The sequence below is a fragment of the Dendrobium catenatum genome, unplaced genomic scaffold (genome assembly GCF_001605985.2).
Source record: "Dendrobium catenatum unplaced genomic scaffold, ASM160598v2 fragScaff_scaffold_1557, whole genome shotgun sequence".
Taxonomy (NCBI): Eukaryota; Viridiplantae; Streptophyta; class Magnoliopsida; order Asparagales; family Orchidaceae; genus Dendrobium; species Dendrobium catenatum.
The window spans coordinates 4,655,008-4,676,105 of record NW_021320019.1 but is presented as its reverse complement, the minus strand read 5'-3'; the positions used below and the strand labels follow the sequence as shown (position 1 = coordinate 4,676,105).

Sequence of the window (21,098 nt, the reverse complement as noted above, 5' to 3'; positions counted from 1 at the left end):
TAATTATCGGCATTTGGCTATTCTTTGTGACATTTTCAAGGGGGCAAGGAATGAGAAAAAATCTAGCACTATTATTTGGGAGGAACAATTTATTAAAAGCAATTGATGCGGAGCATTTTTAGCTTATATTGTCCATTAGCTTATTTTATTTAGTTGTTACAAGTTTTCTAGAATCTTCTAGGATTCTCTAGGTTTTCTCTACTTGAGTAGTATATATGTGGGATGTGTAAAAGGAAGGGATGATATTGATGATTATTATCTCCTTTTCAATGTTTTGAAGCTTTGTGTTTATCCTTGGATTGGGAATTCCTTCATGCAGGTCCGATTCTTCTGACGATCATCACATCAGTTGTTGTGAGCGGCGTTGCGAGATGACCGGATCATAGCCACTTGGCGAGATCAATGCACTTCAGGATTATGGGGCTGGGAGCAGCATTACGAATGAGATCGAAATCGTGGATTTTACATAGAGCTGTGTTCTTTTTAAAGACAAAGTGCTGTAGATCTAACCAGTAGATGATGATGAGGGTTTTTTGTGAATTCACAGACTCATGCTCTTTTCATTTTATGACTTGATTCATTAGTATTTAGCTTGGTAAACAAAATTCAGTGCATTATAACAAGTAGAATAGGAAAGATTCCTACCTGCCTATCTGATGTAGACACACAAGAGAAAAAACTGGCACAATGAGTAGAACTTAAAATAAACTTTATTAAATAAAAGCAAACGACCCAAAACTTGACAAACACAACAAAAGATGCTAGGAGATTTTAAAAAAATAAAGAAATTTTAAAAGACGCTATCCTCAGACAACCGTCAGAGCGGGTTCCTCACATGCATCGAATTTGTAGGTTAAATAAGTAAAGTGCATAGAACTAGCAAACCGATGGTCCACCACAGCAAGATTGTCCAATTTATTCAATAGATGCTTCAAATCAACTATGATACGACACCCTAAAGTTGTTTTACTTTGAGAAGAAGGATACAGATGGAGTGGCACTTGCGGAGAGACGAAAGAGGTTAGAAGCCCGAGAAGAAAGGTTGGAAAGAGCCCGCAGGATTTCCGGAGGGGATGAGAAAAGAAAGTTTGGAAAGAGCCCGCAGGATTTCCGAATAAACTCGCAGGTTAATAGCAAATATGCTCACATATCAACTCCCTTCCTTCACAACATTTTCTCATATTTATAGGCAAGAGAGAGGAATGCCAAGAGCCATAAGACTTTAATTTTTTCATTAGAACCAAAGCATTAAGCATAGGAATCTTCCCCCCAAGCTCACGGAAAAACAACCAAACCAGGAACCAAGGAGACAGCCACGGGAGACCAAGGAACCGCACGGACCAAAGAGCCACGGCCATGAGAAACGAGGGACCATCACGGAAGAAGGAGCCCAGCCGTAAGATCCCAAAAGATAAAGCATCTCAACATAAATTCTTATGCATAGAAGTCATCTCCCAATAAATATAAGCCACGGATTCCCAAGAGACAAGAAGAAAGGGGAAGGGGAAGGGACAAGGCCACTCCAAAAGTAAACTTCATAATGAGGTACCTTTTGAGAATTAATGAGCTACTAAACTTCAGCTCAAGCAACTTAGAGAACAAGCTCAAAACCGAATGCTCCAAAACAGCCAACCCGTGAACCTCCAACAGCCAGGGACCAATCGAGCCAGCAAACCAAAGGTCTACCAAGCCATATGCACTACCTACCATGATCATTGGATGCTTTCCCATCATTGGATAGCTAAAAAAGAAAAGAAAACAAAATATACTATTGTCCACATATAAATAAAAAGTACATAATTTCTTGATAGCATCACTATCCGAAGCAAGTCAGTCCTTTTATTGGGACCTACATACTTATTAGCAGAAAGCGCGTCACAAATAACACTCAAGAAATTTTCTCTTGTAACAAAGTAGTTGTCTGTCTTTTATATAATTCAAACTGTATTAAACTTCTCTCTATGTTTTCATTTATTACATTCCGAATCAGCAGCTCATGGTTATTCTCTTTCGTAGATCTCCCTGCTGAAATATTTGAGAGTGGTAAATTAGTCACATCATGCGTAGTGCTACCTTTTTGCATTCATTTCTCAACACATAAAATACCCTTCGACTAAACTAATAAGAAATAACATAATTCTTCAGTTCAAAGCCAAAACAAGCAAATAAAATGCCCATTATTGGAATTCAAATAGGTTCCAAAAGATTTATTTCCTTTATGCACATTGCAGATGAAGATATCAGAATTAAAAAAAAAATCACAAAACATAAACATTAAGTGTTGATAAGTGATTCTTATTTTTTATCTATCATTAATTTTATTCATATATATGATAAAAAAGGAGGTGCTTGATTTATTTGACCTTTAAAGTTAGTATATGAGTTTATTTATGATTGTATTATTTAATATTTGTATGTTTTAGCAGTCAAACAAGAAATAATGGATTATGTGCAGTAATTTCTAAGTGGCTTGATGACTCAAAATTCTTACTAATTTTTAGTGCTTTGTTTGAACTTGTATTATTAATTTGTCATATGTTGATGATAAGGATATAGAGGCAAATGAGGGAAGTAGTTACTATTATATTGATGAGGATGAGGATGAGAATCATAACTTATCAGATGATAGTAAGCAGTTTATGCACATGGATTATAAGATGTATGAGGATAATGAGTTATTTGAAAACAATATAGATCCTCCTATTGAATTTGTAGGCACCACAAATACGGGAAAGGAGAAGATAGTAGTTCAAAATGAAGATTTAAATGAAATACTAAAGATAAATAATTGTGAAATTGACTTTGTGAATTCCAATGATGAAGCTAGTGTTCATAGTGGTGACAAGGAAGACCACACAATGTGGCCAGTTTTCAATTCATGGTTTGATTGTGAGAAGCATAAGTTTGCAGCGGAATTTTATTCAGTTGCAAGTAAGAGTTTAAAGAGATGCAAAATTGGTCAATTGCTTTGCAAGAGATCGAACTATCTTTTTCTCCTCTACATCTTTGATGCATGAAGGAAGTCATTTATATCTGGTTTGGTCTTTGAAGGAGCATATATGTTAATGAAGCTATCATAACATGACCTTGATATCAACTTTCATAGTCAAGAAATTTGTAAACAAAATTAGAATGAATCCACATTGCTAAATTTTTTTTTTCTGAATAGAACTTATTGATTTGAAGTTACATGTGTCAAAGTCACAGCCATGGAAGGCTATGATCAATGCTTGAAAGATGCTGCACATAATGAAGAACGATCTGTTGAAGAAGATTTGGGATTATTGCATGTAAATCGTAAGAATAAATCCAAGCACAACAATATATATACTACGTACAAGCGATACAGACTTGAGTCTAAAAATGTTTATGAGGATGTATGTTTGCTTTGATGCTTGTAAAAAGGGATTCTTCAAAGGTTGCAGGCTAATTATTGGAGTTGACAGATGCTTCCTAAAGAGTAATAATAGAAATCCGATCTCCACACAGCAAAACAAGCAATATCGAAGAGAGAATGTAGCAAAAATTAACGAGAAAGATTTTTATATTAACATAACAAATCAAGATTCAAGTTGATATACTATTTGAGTGGTAAATCAACTCTCTACAAACCCTAGGCGTCGTTGTGAATAACTCCAAAGAAAACTACAGCAAAACATAATTCACATAATGAAAAATAAAATAATCCAATTAACCCTAATATAAACTTTCATACTTCCCTCCCAAATTTGAATTCAAATCAGTCTTCTTTCCCTAAATAAGCATTTCCTAATTTCCATCCAAATCTGAATTCAAATTAGTCATCTTTTCCTAATCCCCCCCCCCCCCCCAAACAAAAAAAAAAAAAAAAAAAAAAAAATTCAACTCAGTTATCTTTCCCTAAATAAATCTTTTATAACTACCTCCCAAATATAAATTCAAATTAGCCCTCTTTACCTGAATAAACTTTTTTTATTCCTTCCCAATTTTAGTTTTCTATTGTAAGTAATTAAAGTAGAATTTATCCCCTTTGCTCTTCTTACCCGCCACCCACCCTAGTGGGGTCCACAAGCTTAATTGGTTCATCAATACTCCCCTCCCAAAGAGTCACCTTGTCCTCAAGGTGGAACGAAAGAAATTGTTGATGATGCACTTAACAAATAGCACTAGACTAGAAAATGGACTGACACTAGGTCAAATGATCTCTGCCTCCAACATCTCCCTGATCAATCTCCCTATCTCCTCGTAGATTTAGGGATAATGTTATGGACAGATACTGATATGTGAGACTCATTTCTTTAAGATGATAGCATGCTCGTGTTCCCATGGAGGAGGAAATCCCTAAACTAACTGGAACACCTCTTGATATTACTGTAGGAGTGGCTAAACTATGTATTGTGCTTCCATCTTCTCCCCATATTCTCCTCCCAAACATTGCAAATTCACCAAAAATCTCACTCTTTCACCCTTTCCCCTCCTTGGAAGTGGCTCCAAAGGTGGTATCTTCTTTTTTTTTTTTACCCAAAATTTTCACCTTGCAACCCTCCCTCATCTTCCCTATATTAGGGTTTCCCCCACTTGTCCGGTTAATGATGCCATTCCATCCAATGATGTCATTCCATCCAATGATGCCATCTTGGCTTGAAACTCTAACATCATTTTCATCATCTCTTCCAAATTCAAAAGTCTGCCTTAAATTGTTAAAATTCGTCCTTTGAATTTAGATTTAAGAGTTCTAACTTTCGCATCAAGCCTCTCCTCTGATATATCAACCTTATTAGCCGCCATAGGTCCCAAAAAAGGTGCTTTGAAACCAATTTTATAAAAAATTAATTTTCACACAACATAAATAGCAATAGCGAAGAGAACACAACAGAAATTAATAAGAGATTTTTATATCAGCACAACAAACCTAGATACAAGTTGATCAACTATTTGAGAGGTAGATTTGACTCTCCACAAACCGTAGACTCCTCTTGGAACAACTCATAAAGAAAATTACAGCAACACATAATGAAAAAAAGACCTAATTAACCCTAATATAAACATTTCTACTTACCTCTCAAATTTCAATTCAAATTAGTTCTCTTTCCCTAAATAAGCCTTTCCTAATTCTCTCCCAAATTTGAATTCAAATCAACTCTCTTTCTCTAAATAAATTTTTTCTAATTTTCTCCCAAATCTAAATTCAAATCAGCCCTCTTTCTCTAAAAAACTTTTCTAATTCCCTCCCAATTTTAGTTTTCTATGAGAAGTAATTAAAGTGGAGTTAATCTCCTTTGAGCTCCCCTCTTTACTTGTCGCCCACACTAGTGGGGCCCATAAGGCTCTTTCACCTGCTAGCTAAACTTGTTCTTCTCTTTGGGGCCAGGTTGATTGGCTTGACTGGTTTAGTTTGTCCATCAATATATCCCTTCCAAAGAGTCGGCTTGTCCTTAAGGTGGAACGAAAGAAATTATTATTATTGCTCTTGACTAATAGCACTGGATTGGAAAATGGACTAACACTAGGTCGAATGATCCCTACCTCCAGCATCTCCCTGATCAATCTCTCGATCTCATCTTTCTGGATTTGGAGATAATGGTACGGACGAACACTAATAGGTGAGACTCCCTCCTTCAAGATGATAGCATGCTCGTGTTCTCTCAGAGGAGGCAACCCTTGAACTGGCTGTAACACTTCTTAATACTTATGGAGTGGTGTTAGGTAACAAGTGCAGGAATAAAAAAGATAGTGATTGAAATTTGAAATTTCAGCAAATAACATAGCAGAAATTGAATAAATACCATGAAAAAACACCAGAGAAACTTGATAATTGATAAAAAGTGAGAAAACAAAAAAGATATAATGGATCTTCAATTCAAGAGAAAGATCCAGCTCTCCCAATTCTTAGCTAACGGCTAGAGACCAAGCAATCTTAGAGAACTCCCAAATTCAGCAAAACAAAACCTAACCCTAACCCTAACCCTCTCCGTCCTTTTAGAGAATATAAATATAATGATAATTACTAAACAACCCCTCCCAAATTTAATTCCCTCCTTTTAAAGGACCGTTTCGGTGGCCGGTTCAACTGAATCGGCCATTCCTTCTATTAGAATCGCCACCCCAGGAAGGGGTCGGCTTTGCGAACAAAACAGAGGGAAGACTAGGCGGAGTTGAACGCGAGCATGGGCAAACCTAGAAGGGGCAGTTTGCAATTTTGAGTGAAGGATCGCATTCGTAGGAGTAAATTAACTACTCATCTTGAGAGAAAACTCATTTCATTCATTGTGGTAGAAGAAACTGTGAGAGGGAAAATTTCTGTTGAAGGGGAACGGTTGAGAAAAAAATAAAGAGAAGAAGATTTGTTGATTTTGTCTATTTTTGTATGAACCCTTTCCTATTTCTCCTTCTAAACAACGAGGATGTTCCATTAAGGGCAAATGAAGAGATTGAAAGTGGAGAGAAAGAATTTGGGAAAGAAAGAAGAAGAAGTTCTGGCTGAAATAATCCTCTTTTGTAAGTGATTTCTATCATATATCTTCTTTTAAATTTGTATAATAAAAATTATTAAAATTTATTCTATGACGATTTTTAGAAGGGAAAGAAAGAAATCAAAATTTGGTGGAAGTCCGATTCAGCAAGAAAGAAAGAATCTTTGAGGTAAAAGATACAAGTTAAGAATTTCATGTCTTTAAGTTTTGAGAATTTCTTCAAATTTGTTTAGTAGTGTTAATGTCAATTGGATTAGATGGATTAGAAAATAATTTGATTAATCTTGTGTGTTAAGGTGAAATATCGATGTCAATAAGAGAATTCTCTGGGAGATTGGAGATTATAGTAAGAAAGATCGTCACGAGAGTTGAGAATTTGAAAAGTGTTGAAGCCAAAACATTCAAGTGAGTATTTTCAGAATTTTCTTTAGTGTATTCATTTCTATTTTTTAGAAGAAGAATGTTACGTAAACATTTTAAGACTCATGAATTATTTTTATAATTATTACTTATGAAATAAACATTGTATATAAAAGTATACATGTATGTGAAAGTAATTGTATGTAAAGAAAATGCATACATGGAAAATATAAAGTAAAGATATAAAGTCTTTATACATATATTGAAACATATGTGTGCATCAAAAGTAGATACATGAATGAATGATATACAAGTGAATGAAAGATAAATAAAAAGAAAATGAAAATGAAGAGGAAAAGAATGTGCATGCAAACTTAAAGGAGTTCACTCCCGTATAATACTAGCTGGGGAAGCAATGTACTCGTGCATGTAAAAAGGAAATGATTATGGAAAAGGAAAAGGAAAATGGAAATGGTTGTACCTTTGGTACATATAGACGGTGCTCCTATACAAATTAAATGGGATAAAGAATAAATATTAAAGGCTTATAAATGTTATAAAGGAATATGACCGAATATGTGTAAATGATTGAAATGAATAAAATAAAGATAAGGAAGGGGAATTAATAAGATGTATATTAAAGGTTATATGTGTATTGCATTCTTTTTATTTCATGTTGATTGTTTTAACAGTTACCCACTGTGTTTATTCTGTAAACTTATTTCATTAAATAAACGTTTACATGTAATTCTCCAAAGATTTAAAAATGACAGAAAGAGAAGAATTTATTTATAGAAGATGACGCAACATTGAAAACTGCTAAATTATGATTTGATATAAATGTTAAGTATTTGAGAATTAGATTTTTGTTAGTGGCTCTTCAAATGAAAGGAAAGAATTTGATGTTTTAGTATTATATTGGTTATGAACTGAAATAATTAGATCATACCGTCCAACTTTTTAGTTCCCGCCTCGTTAAATCGACTATCCGGGTCGGGTCATGACACTCAAAAATCACCCATATTTTATTTTCGCATTCAAATAATGGGTCCCACAAGGGGATCGGAGGCTGTTTGGTCTGTCTGGCATAGATCTAAGGTTGGCCCTGGTCTTGGGCTGGTTGGATCTAACAATATTTCCTCTTAAAAATTCACTTTGTCCTCGAGGTGAAAGGATGAAAACTTATGCTTCACTCTCTTGTATGGCTCCCAGGTGGCGTCATAGTCCGGTAAATTCTTCCATTTTATTAGAACCTCCTCCCTTCTTCCATCTGTCAAACCCCTCTCAACTCCAATGGTTATAAAATTACCTATAAATTTTTTGTCAGTGTCGTAGGTAACTCTTAGCTAGTTGCACGATCCCTAATTGCTCTCTCTTTAGTTGTGACACATGGAATACTGGATGTATAATAGCGATTGATGTTCATCTCAAGCGGTACGCCACTGCTCCAATATTCTTTAATACCTCATATGAGCCAAAGTACCTTGGGGCTAACTTCTCATTCTTCCCGTTGGGGATCATCTTCTATCTGTAGGGTCACATCTTATCCCTCACTTCGAACTGGATATCCTTCCTGTGTCCATCCTCCTACTTCTTCACAATTTGATGCGCCCTCAACAAGTGCCTTTTCAATTCTTCCAACTCCCTATCTCTTTCCTCCAAGTACTGATCCACTGACGAGACTGGTGTGTTCCTCTACCCAAAATGCATCAAGTGTGTAGGGTCTCTTATGTACAACACTTTAAAATGAGTCATTTGGAAGCTGAATAATGTGAAGTGTTTTACCAGTATTCTGCCCATGATAGCCACTTGACCCACAACTAAGGTGTCCATAAAGCAAAACATCAAAGGTAAGTCTCTAGGATCCTGTTTACTACCTCCGTCTATTTGAGGGTGGTAAGCGGTGCTCCTATTTAGAATGGTTCCCTGCAGCCTGAACAACTCTCTCCAAAAATGGCTGAGAAACACCTTATCCTGGTCAAAAACTATCAACTCTAGGATCCAATGCAATATGACCTCTCTGATGAATGTTGTCGTCACTGTCACTATTGTGTAAGGGTGTCGTAAGGGAATCAAATAAGCATATTTGCTCAAGTTGTCAACCACCACTAGAACCATTATAAACCCCTTTCATAAACTAACTTAAGTCTAACTCTAGTTATTAACACCTGCTTGAAGTAGGCTATGGGTCTGAGTACTGCCCCAATCCATATCCCTAGGCATTAGTCTCTACCACAAACATTTGGATGAAATCGGGTGGGGTCAGGACGAGGACCGTGGTCATGGTTGTTTTCAATTATCCAAGGACTTAGTGACTGCATCTCTCTACAAAAAACTGCCCTTCAGCTGCTCTGTCGAAGGCAAAGATATGGTGTTGTATCCCCTCACGAATCTCTTGTAGCATCCAGACAATCTTAAGAAGCCCTTAAGATCTCTTAGGTTCTTAGGTAGAGGCTATTTTGGCATTGCCTCAATCTTGGCTTGATCAGTAGCCACCCCTTCTTGGAATACCATGTGCCCCAAGTACTCCACTCTAGCCTATGAAAAACAATGCTTTTTCAAATTGGCCCTCAACTGATGTTCCTGTAACACTTTCAAGACTTCCCTTAGATGCTCCATATGCTCCTCATTAGACTTGTTGTACACCAGGACGTCATCAAAGAAAATCAGAACAAACTTTTTGAGGTAAGGTCGAAACACCTTGTTCATGAGGGACTAGAAGATAGAAGGGGCATTGATGAGACCAAATGGCATCACCAAGAACTCATAGTATCTCTCGTGTGTCCTGAAAGTTATCTTCAGAACATCCTCCTCTCTCATCTGAATTTGATGGTACCCATACTTCTGGTTCACCTTCGTGAATATTGTCGCTCTATAAATCTCATCTAGCAGTTAATCTATCACTGGAATAGGGAGCTTGTCTAACATAGTTTTCTTATTAGGGCCTGGTAGTCCACACAAAATATACAACTTCCATCCTTCTTCTTGACCAGTAGAACTGGGCTAAAAAAAAGGCTCACGCTTGGCCTGATGATCCCTACCTCCAACATCTCCCAGATCAGCTTCTCAATCTCATCCTTTTGAATCTGGGAATAGCGGTAAGGCCTGATACTGATTGGTGATACCCCCTACCTCAATTTGATGGCGTGCTCCTGTCCTCTCTGTGATGGAAACCTTTGAGGTGGTTGAAAAATCTCACTAAACTGTTGTATAATCGGTCGTATTGATAGAGAGATGTCTCCTTTTCCTCCCGTTCGATCCCCTCTAAACTCTGTAGCTCCACCAGAAATCCTCCTACCTCCTTTATGGCCCTTACCATGGTCTTTTGAGACACCATGGATTTGGAGAACTCTGTATCTCCCCTTCCTTCTCCCTTCCACCATCAACTCCATTTTCAGCGTCCCTCAATTCAACTTGGTATCCCCCAAGGTCTGCAGCTATCTCATCCCCAAGATGACATCAATGCTCCCCAACTCCAATGGGAGAAAATCCTCCATCACCTGGATCCCCTATATTGTCAGGTCCACTGTAACACCCCACAGTACCCTTAAATAGTACCATTGAGTGTAACCTACATCACATAAACATTTATCCTTCCATTAACATTTAATACAACTTTTCTCTTTAGAAGTTCATATAAAACATCCAACCATAAGTTCATTAATACATCAACGGAAGCATCTTCCAAAACTAAAACCTCAATAAACACATTTACAGAGCTACTAAAGAAATCCAAACAAACTCAAAGTAGTACAACATGTAAATTGCTTACTAACCTCAAAAGTATATTTCAAACATAGAATATGCATTAACATGTAATGTAAATACTTGCAGATTAATCTTCTTCCACTTTGCTCTTTTCCTTTCCTGTAACAACAGCCAGTAATAAACTACTGGTGAGCTATGAGACTCTATAAGTGATGCAACGTTAAATAGCATTTAAATTTCATGATTATAGAAATTCATAATATTGAAAACATAAATAAAAGTTAGACTACATAAGCAAGTTTCATAATTCTCATTTGATATTATCCTGAAATTCTTCTTAAATCCATACTGAATATCAATTTTACTCAATAAAACATTTGGCTACTCATTCATAAACATATTCAATGGAGCCCAGGTAAACCTGGCATTATCGCCATTGAATTACATAGAGGTCCCTTTTGCCTCTTTGGGGTCCCTTTTGCCCCATCTGCTTTGCAGGTTTCATTTCTTTGGGGTCCCTTTTGCCCCACTTACCAAACAGTTTAATATATATGAGGACCCTTTTGCCTCACCTGCATTGGTAAGTTATACATAAATCTTTAGCCAAATTTTACTTTTAAATTGATATTCAGTACACCTTCCATATTAATTATCCATGCTAGACTTGTTGCATGCTTTTTATTCATTCATTCATAACATGAATATGCACATAATACGTAAAGAAACTGATCTTTTTTCAAAACATTATCAATAAGGAAAATATTTAAATGAACATATTACACCTTGATTTAAATTCACATAATTAATTTATGTAAGTGGTTAATCATAATTGAAAACTTGTAAGTATATTCTTTTCTAGGCCTTTCACAAAAGGTTGATCAATATGCATAAAATCAAATCATTTACTTTCATGACTACTTTCCAAAGTGTCATTATAAACATTGTACATATCTAATGATAAGGTATATATTTCTTAAAAATACTTGCATCACTTACTTCCTTGCCCAGTCGTCTCTTCCAATTCTCTACTTCGCACCCTTCTACGATTGTATGTCACCTCGAAACTTTCTCTTTGCATAAGACCAATAAAACCTGTTTTCTCCTCTCAGAATCTTCCTTCTTTTCTCAATTTCTCTTCTTCTTTCTTTTGCTTAATCCCTCCCCTGTTATTGCCTTATAGAATATATTTGCTGATTTCTTTTAGTGCCACAAAAATCTTTTCAGACGAACTACTCCAATGCACTGTCCCGAATTTCTCTTCTGAATAATCATGAATTTCTCCCGCCGAATTCTTCCTGTGAAGAATTCCTACTGCAGAACTCTATTCCAATCCCGCATGCATTACACTGTGCCGCCTGGAGAAATCCCTCCATGCCGAATTCCCATTGTGTAGAAGACTTCTACAGCCATGTAGCGAAGTTATCTACTGGAATCTGCACTCAATTCCTTCGGTTAATCATATAATTCCCTCAAACGATGCTTCCCAACGTTTCCGTTCCTGACAATAAATGGTCCCACTCACATAACTGTCTTGCTTTACTGCCTATAGAAGGTATCTCATCGGAATTCTCTTCAGAATAAAGAGAATGCTTAAATTACCTAATGTTAACGTGAAGGGGTGCATCCAAGGGATGTTTACCTTGCTTTGCTTGATTTCATTTAATATAACCTTAATATTTAGTATTAAAGTTATTATTTAACTAATAATAATTACATGTTAATACTAATTTCACATTAATTTAATCTTAAACTTTAAAATAACTTTTCGGATATAATTATTTCATTTTAATTTTTCATGCCTAATAATTTTGGGTATTACATCCACTCCCCTATACACCCCTCTACCTATCTCCATCTTTCCGGTCCACATTAGTTCCCCATAGCACCTTGTGTCCACCATTTTCATCCCCAATTGGTTTACGACTTGATTGGAGATGAAATTGTGGGTAACCCCATTGTCTATCAACACCACTACCTCATTGTCTGCTATTGCTCCTATCACCTTCATAGTGTTATTTGGAGTGAATCCCACCACTAAGTTCAAGGAGACCTCTGCCTTATCTAAATGCATCTTTTCCTCCTCTATCGGTGCCTCATTCCCAGCTCCCTCCTCAGCTTCCTTATCATCACAAACGGTGAGAACCTGAAGAGTTTGGTCCTTACACCTATGCCTCGACGTTACTTCTCATCACATCTAAAACATAATCTCTTTTTCCATTTCTCCTGCACCTTCGCTTCGGTGAGTCGCTTGAAGTTCCTCCCTGGGTGAACTTCACAGCTCTTCTCCCTGGGTGCTTCTCTTTGAAAGGATATTATCTGGGTTCTGGTTGCTAGAGTTGTAGAGGTATTTTTGTAGACCCCTCCCATAATATTGCTTATGTTGGCCTTTTCCCTCTTATATTTTCTTCCACCCTTTGAACAAGCTCCATCGTCTCACTCAGCCCGCTAGGCTCAAGTATCTTGAGCTCTACCCGTATGTCCTCCCTAAGCCCCTTCATGAAATTTCTCTACAATCCTTCTTCAAAGATTCCCCTTAGTCTCCCTAACAACAGCTCAAACTTCCCCCGGTACTCCATAATTGTCTCGTCTTATGTTAAGGCTTAGAGCTGCTCGTAGAGATCTCCTTGCTGAATGGCTCGGAAACGTTCCAACAAAGATTGCTTGTTTTCCGCCCAAGAAAATGCCCTGATACCAATTTGTTAGGTAACAAGTGCAGGAATCAAAGAGATAGTGGCTAAAATTTGGAATTTCAGCAAATAACACAGCAGAAATTGAATAAGGCTTCATTTGGGATTAGGGATGTCAAAATCGGGTTACAGGTTGGGTTCGGGTCGAACCCGACATCGACCCGCTAGTGTTTGACCTGACCCAAACCTGATCCGGTTTAGCAAACGGGTCAAAAATCCCAACCCATACCCAACCCGCAAAGATAGATAATTTTTTTAATATTTTTTATTATTTTTTATAAATATTTGATAGCCAATATATTTTTTAATATAAATATTTTATATATATATATATATAATCAATTAAAATTATTATAAATGCATTTTTATATATGTTAAAATATCCTTAATATATACTTTTTTTAAGTTACCCGGGTCATTTTGGGTTGATCTTGGGTTTTCGGGTCAACCCGAACCTGACCCGTTTCTTAAAAGAGTTGAGCCTAACCTGAAATTTTCGGGTCGGGTCAAATATTGACATCTCTATTTGGGATAATTTTTTTTTGTTGCTTTCTAAAACAAATTCTTAGTACAAAAAATTTTCGAATTAGAAATTTTTGTATTAGAAAATTGTTTTAGAAAGCAATAAGAAAGTTGTCCTAAACGAAGCCTAAATCTCGTGGCAAAACACTAGGGAAACTTGATAACTGATAAAAAGTGAAAGAAAACAAACAAGATACAGTGGATTTTCAATTCGAGAGGACGATATGGCTCTCCTAATCCCTAGGCAGCGGCTAGAGGCTAAGCAATCCTAGAAAACTCCCAAATTCAGCAAAACAAAACCTTGCCCTAACCCTCTCCATCTATTTAAAGAATACAAATATAATGATAATTACTAAACAATCCCTCCCAAATTTAATTCCCTCCTAAACCTCCCCCTCATTGCCTGGCATAAACCAAGGGTTGGCCCTAGTTTTGGGCCAACTGGACCAGTCTAACAAGTGGCTAAACCATATATGGTGTTTCTATCTTCTATCCGTCTTCTTCTGCTTCCAAACTCTACAGCTCTATCAAAATCACACTCCTTCACAATTTCCCCTCTTGGAAGAGGCTCCAAAGGTGGCATCTCCTCCTCTTCCCTCAAAAAATTTCACCTATCAATCCTCCCTCATCATCCCTATATTAGGATTTCCCCCACTTTCTTGTCCGGTCAACGTGCCCTTGCCTCCGATGATGTTGTTTTGGCTTGAAACTCTAACATCATTTTCATCATATCTTTCATATTTGAAAGTCTGCCCTTCATTGGTGAAATTCGCTTTCTAAATTCATATTTCAGATTTCTATCTTCCCCATCAAGCCTCTCCTCCAACGCATCCATCTTCTTATGGTGGCTAAAGTTTGAGAATGAATGGCTTGTGAGTAATCGATCATATCCATTGCCACTAAAATACAATTAAATTAGGAGGGGCTGCCCACCAAATTACAGCCCCTCCTAATTTGAGAAGGGGTCCATATAAGCAAACACATAACTCTCACAGAAGAAGCAAAAAATATGTTTAGTTTACCGCAGATCTCTAATTAATTTATAAAAATGACACGATCTTTGTTAATATAAGACCGGTTTAACGTAGAGTAGCTATTTCAAGAAACTGTTAAAACTGCCGAGTTTTGGATTATATTCTTTTGGTTGCTTATTTATTTTTGCTATCCTATACTTCTTTAAGAATGGCAAATATGAATGAATGGCTAACGTACCAGTTCTAAGAGAGTGCTTTTATGAATGCCTCTGCACTTCTATTTATTTGATTTGATGCTTCACCTTTTGCTCTCTTTTTTTAACGATACACTCTATTTTTACTATTTTACACGTTTTATGAAAGAACTGTGCCACCACCATCAATCATTTATGGGGAACTTACCAAGATTTTTTTTGTTTAGTCTATTTAGCGTAGATAATTGATTTTTATTTGTTATGTGCATGCATTTCTATTTCAAACATCAATATATTACTACCATAATCACTCTCTTCTAAACGTAATATTAAAAGCTCACGAGGTTCTAATTTATGATTCGTTTGGGATGGCTTTCTTACCGCTTGTTAAAGCAGCTTTCTAGTACAAAAACTAAAAAGCTACTTTAAGAAGCGGTAAGAAAGCCGTCCCAAACATAGCCTTATTCTCATCCCATGCAATGCAAAGAGCCAAACATGTTGGTTGTTAACTAAAACTAGTTTATTCTTTGTAGCTCGAAGCCGAAATTCTAATCAGCATTTCCAGGCATCGCAACCGCAACTTACCTCAAGCAATACAATTCGACAGCCCATTAATACCCGTGCAATTTTGCACGCCGGCCGTTCGCCTGCTCCCCATCTTCAACCCATCCGACCGCCGCCCCGTGTTTCAGATCCGACAGTTAACACACCACTTTCTTCAGCCCCTAATTCACAGTCTGCAACCCCAACTCTGATTTCTAATGCAACTCCATCAGTTTCTCCAGCAAATTTGGTTTGTACATTCTCGGCACCATTTCCTCTCATGGGATCATCCATTTCTAATGCTTCTGGAATCTCACAGCCTACAGGCTCTGGATCATCGCCCCTTTACTTCAGTCCAGCTCAGTTTGAGTTGCCTGAGTGTGCTGAAGCTGATGAACTGCTTGAATCAATGTTGGCCAACTTGCCAGCAACCAACAATGAATTTCTTACCGAAAGTATAATTGATTCAAGGCCTAATGCCTCCTCTGATGTCGTCTACCTATCAGATGGAGACTGACTGATGAAGCATGAAGTATGGTGGTCTTCTGTTCCTCAAAATATTTTTTTTGTAGATTTTCTGTACATACTTAATGTTAGTTCAGGCGCAGGTCTCAGTTGCTTCTTCAGTTGGTATCTTCTAGGTGAAGATAGTCAGAGTTTTGTCTCATTCAATGAAAGAATCACAGAAAGTGATGTTCGTTTGTCCTCAATCTTTCTTAGAAAGTCCCATTTCTGGGACTTCATTTTTGTATGGAAATAATGAACCATCACGCATATTGAATTGCAATATATTATTAGTTTTATTTTATACATGTCCTCGCCAACTTATGTGAAATTTTGAACCTTAAAACAGTATTATCTGAGTACTTATTGTCTAAAGTTTTGAAGGGAAAGCTTGGCCGATGCCTCTCATGATCTTGATCTTATTGTTGGGGTGGCTAAGCTTTACTAGAAAGGATTTTGCTTGTAATTATAAAGAATGATTGAGAGTTTAGCTATCAACTAAGATGTTTTAAATTTGAAATTTACATATGTGATATATACAGGAGTTTCTTAATTGGCGCATAAGTCAAAAAAAAAAAAAAAAAAGAGAGAGATTGATAACGTTTAGTTGCTCTTATCTTTAGATTATCTGTATTTCCAACTTATTTGTTTATTAAGGTTTTGTTTGGGATTGTTTTCTTACTGTTTTTTAAAGTAATTTTTTAGTATAAAGATTTAAAATTTTAAACTAAAAAGTTGTTTTAAGAAGTAATAAAGAAGCTGCCCCAAACAAAGCCTAAGTTTGAAGAGATTCTGCTTATATTTTGATATCTGTTGTTGACTGGGGAGCACATGAAGGAGATGAAGCCTGTTAATCACTCGATCATGGCTCTACTTATGTTTGGAATGCTTCTTTCTGCATCACTTTGGCTTGCAAATATACGAATGCATTGAGTGATTGAGTACACAAGAAATTACTGGAAGGTTGAATAGCAGCGAAGTGTTCCGGAGAAGGTTTTCTCCAGTCAATTTGTGTTACAAAGTATTTCTTTTGGTTGATTTTTTATTTTTATTGTTTGGTGCTTCACTATGGTGGTTTATATTTGGCTTTTAATGATGAAAATATTCTCTTGTAGAGAACAGACTCTGCTACTGGGTTTTAGTTTATTTCTTGTCAATATGTTTTTAGGGACATGTCAGTTTCACTAGTGTAAGTATAAATATTTGTAACTCATATTGTCCAAAATAATAAGCTTCATTATATATATATATATAAATAATTAAAATGATTTCTTAATTCTTTATAAAAGATTAAAATAGCCCTCAACTGTAGTAAAGGATCATTTTGATCTCTCATTTTTAGAAAGGAATCAAAATAATTTTATCTTGGAATTGATTTAGCTCTTTTTTAATAGAAAATTATCTATTTGAGGTTGATGTTGTGTAATTAAGGTTATGTTTGGACGGCTTTCTTACTGCTTTTTAAATCAGCTTTTTAGTATAAAAATTTTATTTTTTTACTAGAAAGCAGCTTTATAAAGTAGGAAGAAAGTCGTCTCAAACAAGTCTAAGGCTTCGTTTGGGACAGCTTTTTTACTGCTTTTTAAAACGGAGTTTTAGTACAATTTTTTTTTATTTTTATGCTAAAATTCCGTTTTAGAAAGCAATAAAAAAGTCGTCCCAAACGAAGCCTAAGTCAACATCAACCTGAGAAATTCAAAATATGAAAACTTCAAGGGTCATGTGTCCCCATGCTTTTATTGCTATTAAATAAGTATTAACAGATTAATTACTGTTAGTAAAATAATTGAGTAAATATTAGTATTTATATTCAGTAAAAGATTAAAATTTAATTAGATAATTAATTCTTTCCTGAATCTGATGCTCTAAAAGGGTTGTGAAATATAGTGTGTTATTTATTCTGAAACTATTAAGTAAATAGCAAATAATGTGAAATTGTAACTTACTGTTAATAATTATATTGATGTTAATTAAATGTAATCTCAATATATTAAGCAATTTTGTTTTCTGCAGTTCTTTTATTAAAAAAAAAATTCTCAAAAGGTAGTAAAATTTCCTACAGAAGAATATACCTAATTGTGGTTTAGGTTTTATGTATTATATGTGAAGAGGAGGTAAAATATGATTTTAGGATAAATTGATTTTATGCAATTTATTGAAAAATGATTTGAGGACACTAGAGATTAAGATGTGAATTGTAGGTAATTTACAAAATGAAAAGATTTTGAGGTGTCGGATTCGAGGAGTCAATTCGTCATAGAGGCAAGTGATGCAATTCTAATTAAAAATGCAAATACTTTCATTTTTAGGCTTGAAGAGTTGTTTCTGAATTAAGCTTATTCAATGTATTGAATATGAGTATACATACAAGTATTCATGTATGAGAAACTAAATATATATTTGAATAATTTGAGTTTAAAATAAAATATAATATGATTGCTTAAAAGTTTTTATAGTTGACAATAATTTGAAAAGAAGTCCATTACATTACATGTTGCATACACATTCTTGTTATGCAAACCGTGCAACATATAGATTTTTATGAAAGTATGCAACATAACAAAGCAAGTATGAATTATTAATTTTTGAAGTTAACTGAATATCAAAATTAAGAATGGTTGGCTATGAAATGATATTATGCATGCATTTTATGTGGGGCAAAAGGGACCCCGGATATGAAACCTTTGTTGCAGGTGGGGCAAAAAGGACGTCAAAAGAGGTAAAAGGGACCTTTATAGAGTTTAATAATGATAATGCTAGGGTTACATTTGGCTCCATTGAATATTCTTATGGAAGCTAATTATATGAAAAATGATAACTCGAATCTTAGAAGACTAAAATTGTGATATTATGTACATGCTTCAAAAGAAATAAAAGATGATACTAAATATGATTTTATATTATTTCATAAATATTTTGTGAGTTAACTCAGTAATTATTTCCTATAATATAGCATTTAATTTTTCATTTAAATTGCATAATTTTATGAGATTTATAGCTCACCAGTTTTTATATTGGCTACTGTTATAAGAAAATGCAAGGAAAAAGTTCGAGCATATCATGCTCAAGTTTTTGAATATTTAGATTTTCTATTTAGTAGTGTGTGAGTCATCATGTGAGGTATGTAAACTATCAAATTATGATGATGTATTTTGATTTTCTTAGTAGCTTTGTAATTACTTATGTGATGTAATTGGGACTATTTATTTTCTTCCGTTTATTCAGAATATATATGGTACTATTGTTGGAGAATATATATATATACATATGGAAATGCTTAAGTATTATATGTTGAGAATTATAAATGTTGTTCTCTATGACACTGCATTACTGAAAGGGGTATCGTGGGGTATGGACATGTGATGTGGTCAACTTTTATGAATGACACTACAACAAAGATCTGTTTGATCAGATAAAGATTGAAGTATATATATGATAGGTAGAAGAAATAATATGATTGCACATAATCGTTGAGTTTCAAGTTAGCGTTTTTTTTTTATATCAAAGTCATTATATTAAATATGTCAGTCAATTTGAAAGAATTAGTAAGTTGAGTTCTAGTCTATTGGACCTTTTGATGTTATTAAGATGATTGGTGGTTCTGCTTGTAAATTATTATTACACGATCATATGTCAGATATAGATTGTATATTTAATAAATCTTCTTTGAGAAAGAAGATTTTTTATTCTAGGAAGATATTATTCATCGAAGATGTTGAGATTCATTTGAATTTGCACTATAGAGAAGAGCCCAAAAGGATTCTGGCGCACGATGTTAGGAAATTGAGGAGCAAATAAAATTTAATAATTAAGGTGAAGTGAAAATATATGACCTCGAGACGAATTCAACCCATGTCAACCAACTCTTGAAGCTAAACCTTCAACCCCTAAGCTCCTTAGGCACCATCCTATATGGAGCTTTAGAAATCTGGGTCGTATCGAGAAATATATTAGTACACAACTCTATGTCTCTGTCCACAGGAACACATACTAACTCCTTAGAAAATACAAATAAAAATTCCCTTACTATGAGTACATCAAAAATAAGACGAGGATCTATATTCCTATCCTAGATTGTTGCTAGAAATAACATGCAACACTTCTTACACAATCTATTTTCTTCCACAGTTGAAATCAGACAGGATAAAATATTTATAACTCACTGGAATATAAAACTCTTGCTATCTAGAAATATCATAACTCGCTTTTCCCAGCAATCAATCTAAGCCTTATACCGACTATACCGACTCAACCAATTTATACACAAAATAACACCATATGATAAAATGGGTGATACAATCAAACTAAAATTCCACTCCTTATAAGAAATCTCAATATCATATAAATAAAATATATTGGTTATCATGCCATCTCAAGTCGGTAAACTAACAAAAAAATAAACAAACAGTACAACTGAAGGCAAGTGTAGTAAATCATAACGTTTTAAAAATCGGACCGGACCGGTCGGTTCAACCAGTTGAACCGGGAATCGGTTCGGCGGCCGGTCCGGTCTGCCCCTTTAAATCGGGCTGCATTTTAACAGGCCAAAAACCGGGTCCAATGCCGGTTGAACCGCTAAACCGGCGAACCGAACTCCGTGAAAAGAACCGCCCGGTTCCGAAATTACCTAATCAGAGCCGTTGATCTCAAATCCAACAGCCGAAATTGGATTTAAGTTTCATTAAGCGGGTATCGAAACTCGAAACCCTTAGGGGGTGTTTGGTATAGGATTTGATTCAATTTTAGTAAGATTTATTAAATCCTATAAATCCGGATTTAGTAAATTCTGGGCTCTTAAATCCTGAATTGTGTTTGGTATGATAATTTTTAAATTCTATTAAATCTAGAAAGATGTTTGGCAAAAGATAACATGATTTAAAACGGTTGGAGATTTAAAATTTAATTAACTAATTATTTTGAAATAACTAATTATTTAAATAATATTCCTCTAATTGTTTAATTAATAATTTAATTACTATTTTATTAGTTTTAATTATGAATTTTATTATTAATTATCTCATTAATCACTTAAGAATTTTATTGCTCATTAATTGTTTAACTATTATTATTAGATTATTAATTTTATGTTTAATAATGTATAAGATAATTATATTAATTTATTATTATTTTAAATTATATTAACTTGTTCGCCTT

The 21,098-nt window shown here is 35.0% G+C and overlaps 1 protein-coding gene across 7 annotated transcripts in view; it reads left to right on the top strand.

The window, feature by feature from the left end:
- LOC110111166 overlaps window positions 1–16,250 on the top strand; it is a 117,511-nt gene extending 101,261 nt beyond the window's left edge. For all 7 annotated transcript variants that reach the window (XM_020842921.2, XM_020842920.2, XM_020842919.2 and 4 more), the window contains one exon: window positions 15,431–16,250. In XM_020842921.2, coding sequence (XP_020698580.1) covers window positions 15,431–15,957 — 527 coding nt within the window. In that variant the 3' untranslated portion in view covers window positions 15,958–16,250. The remainder of the gene's footprint in view (window positions 1–15,430) is intronic.
- The last annotated feature ends 4,848 nt before the right edge of the window (window positions 16,251–21,098 follow it).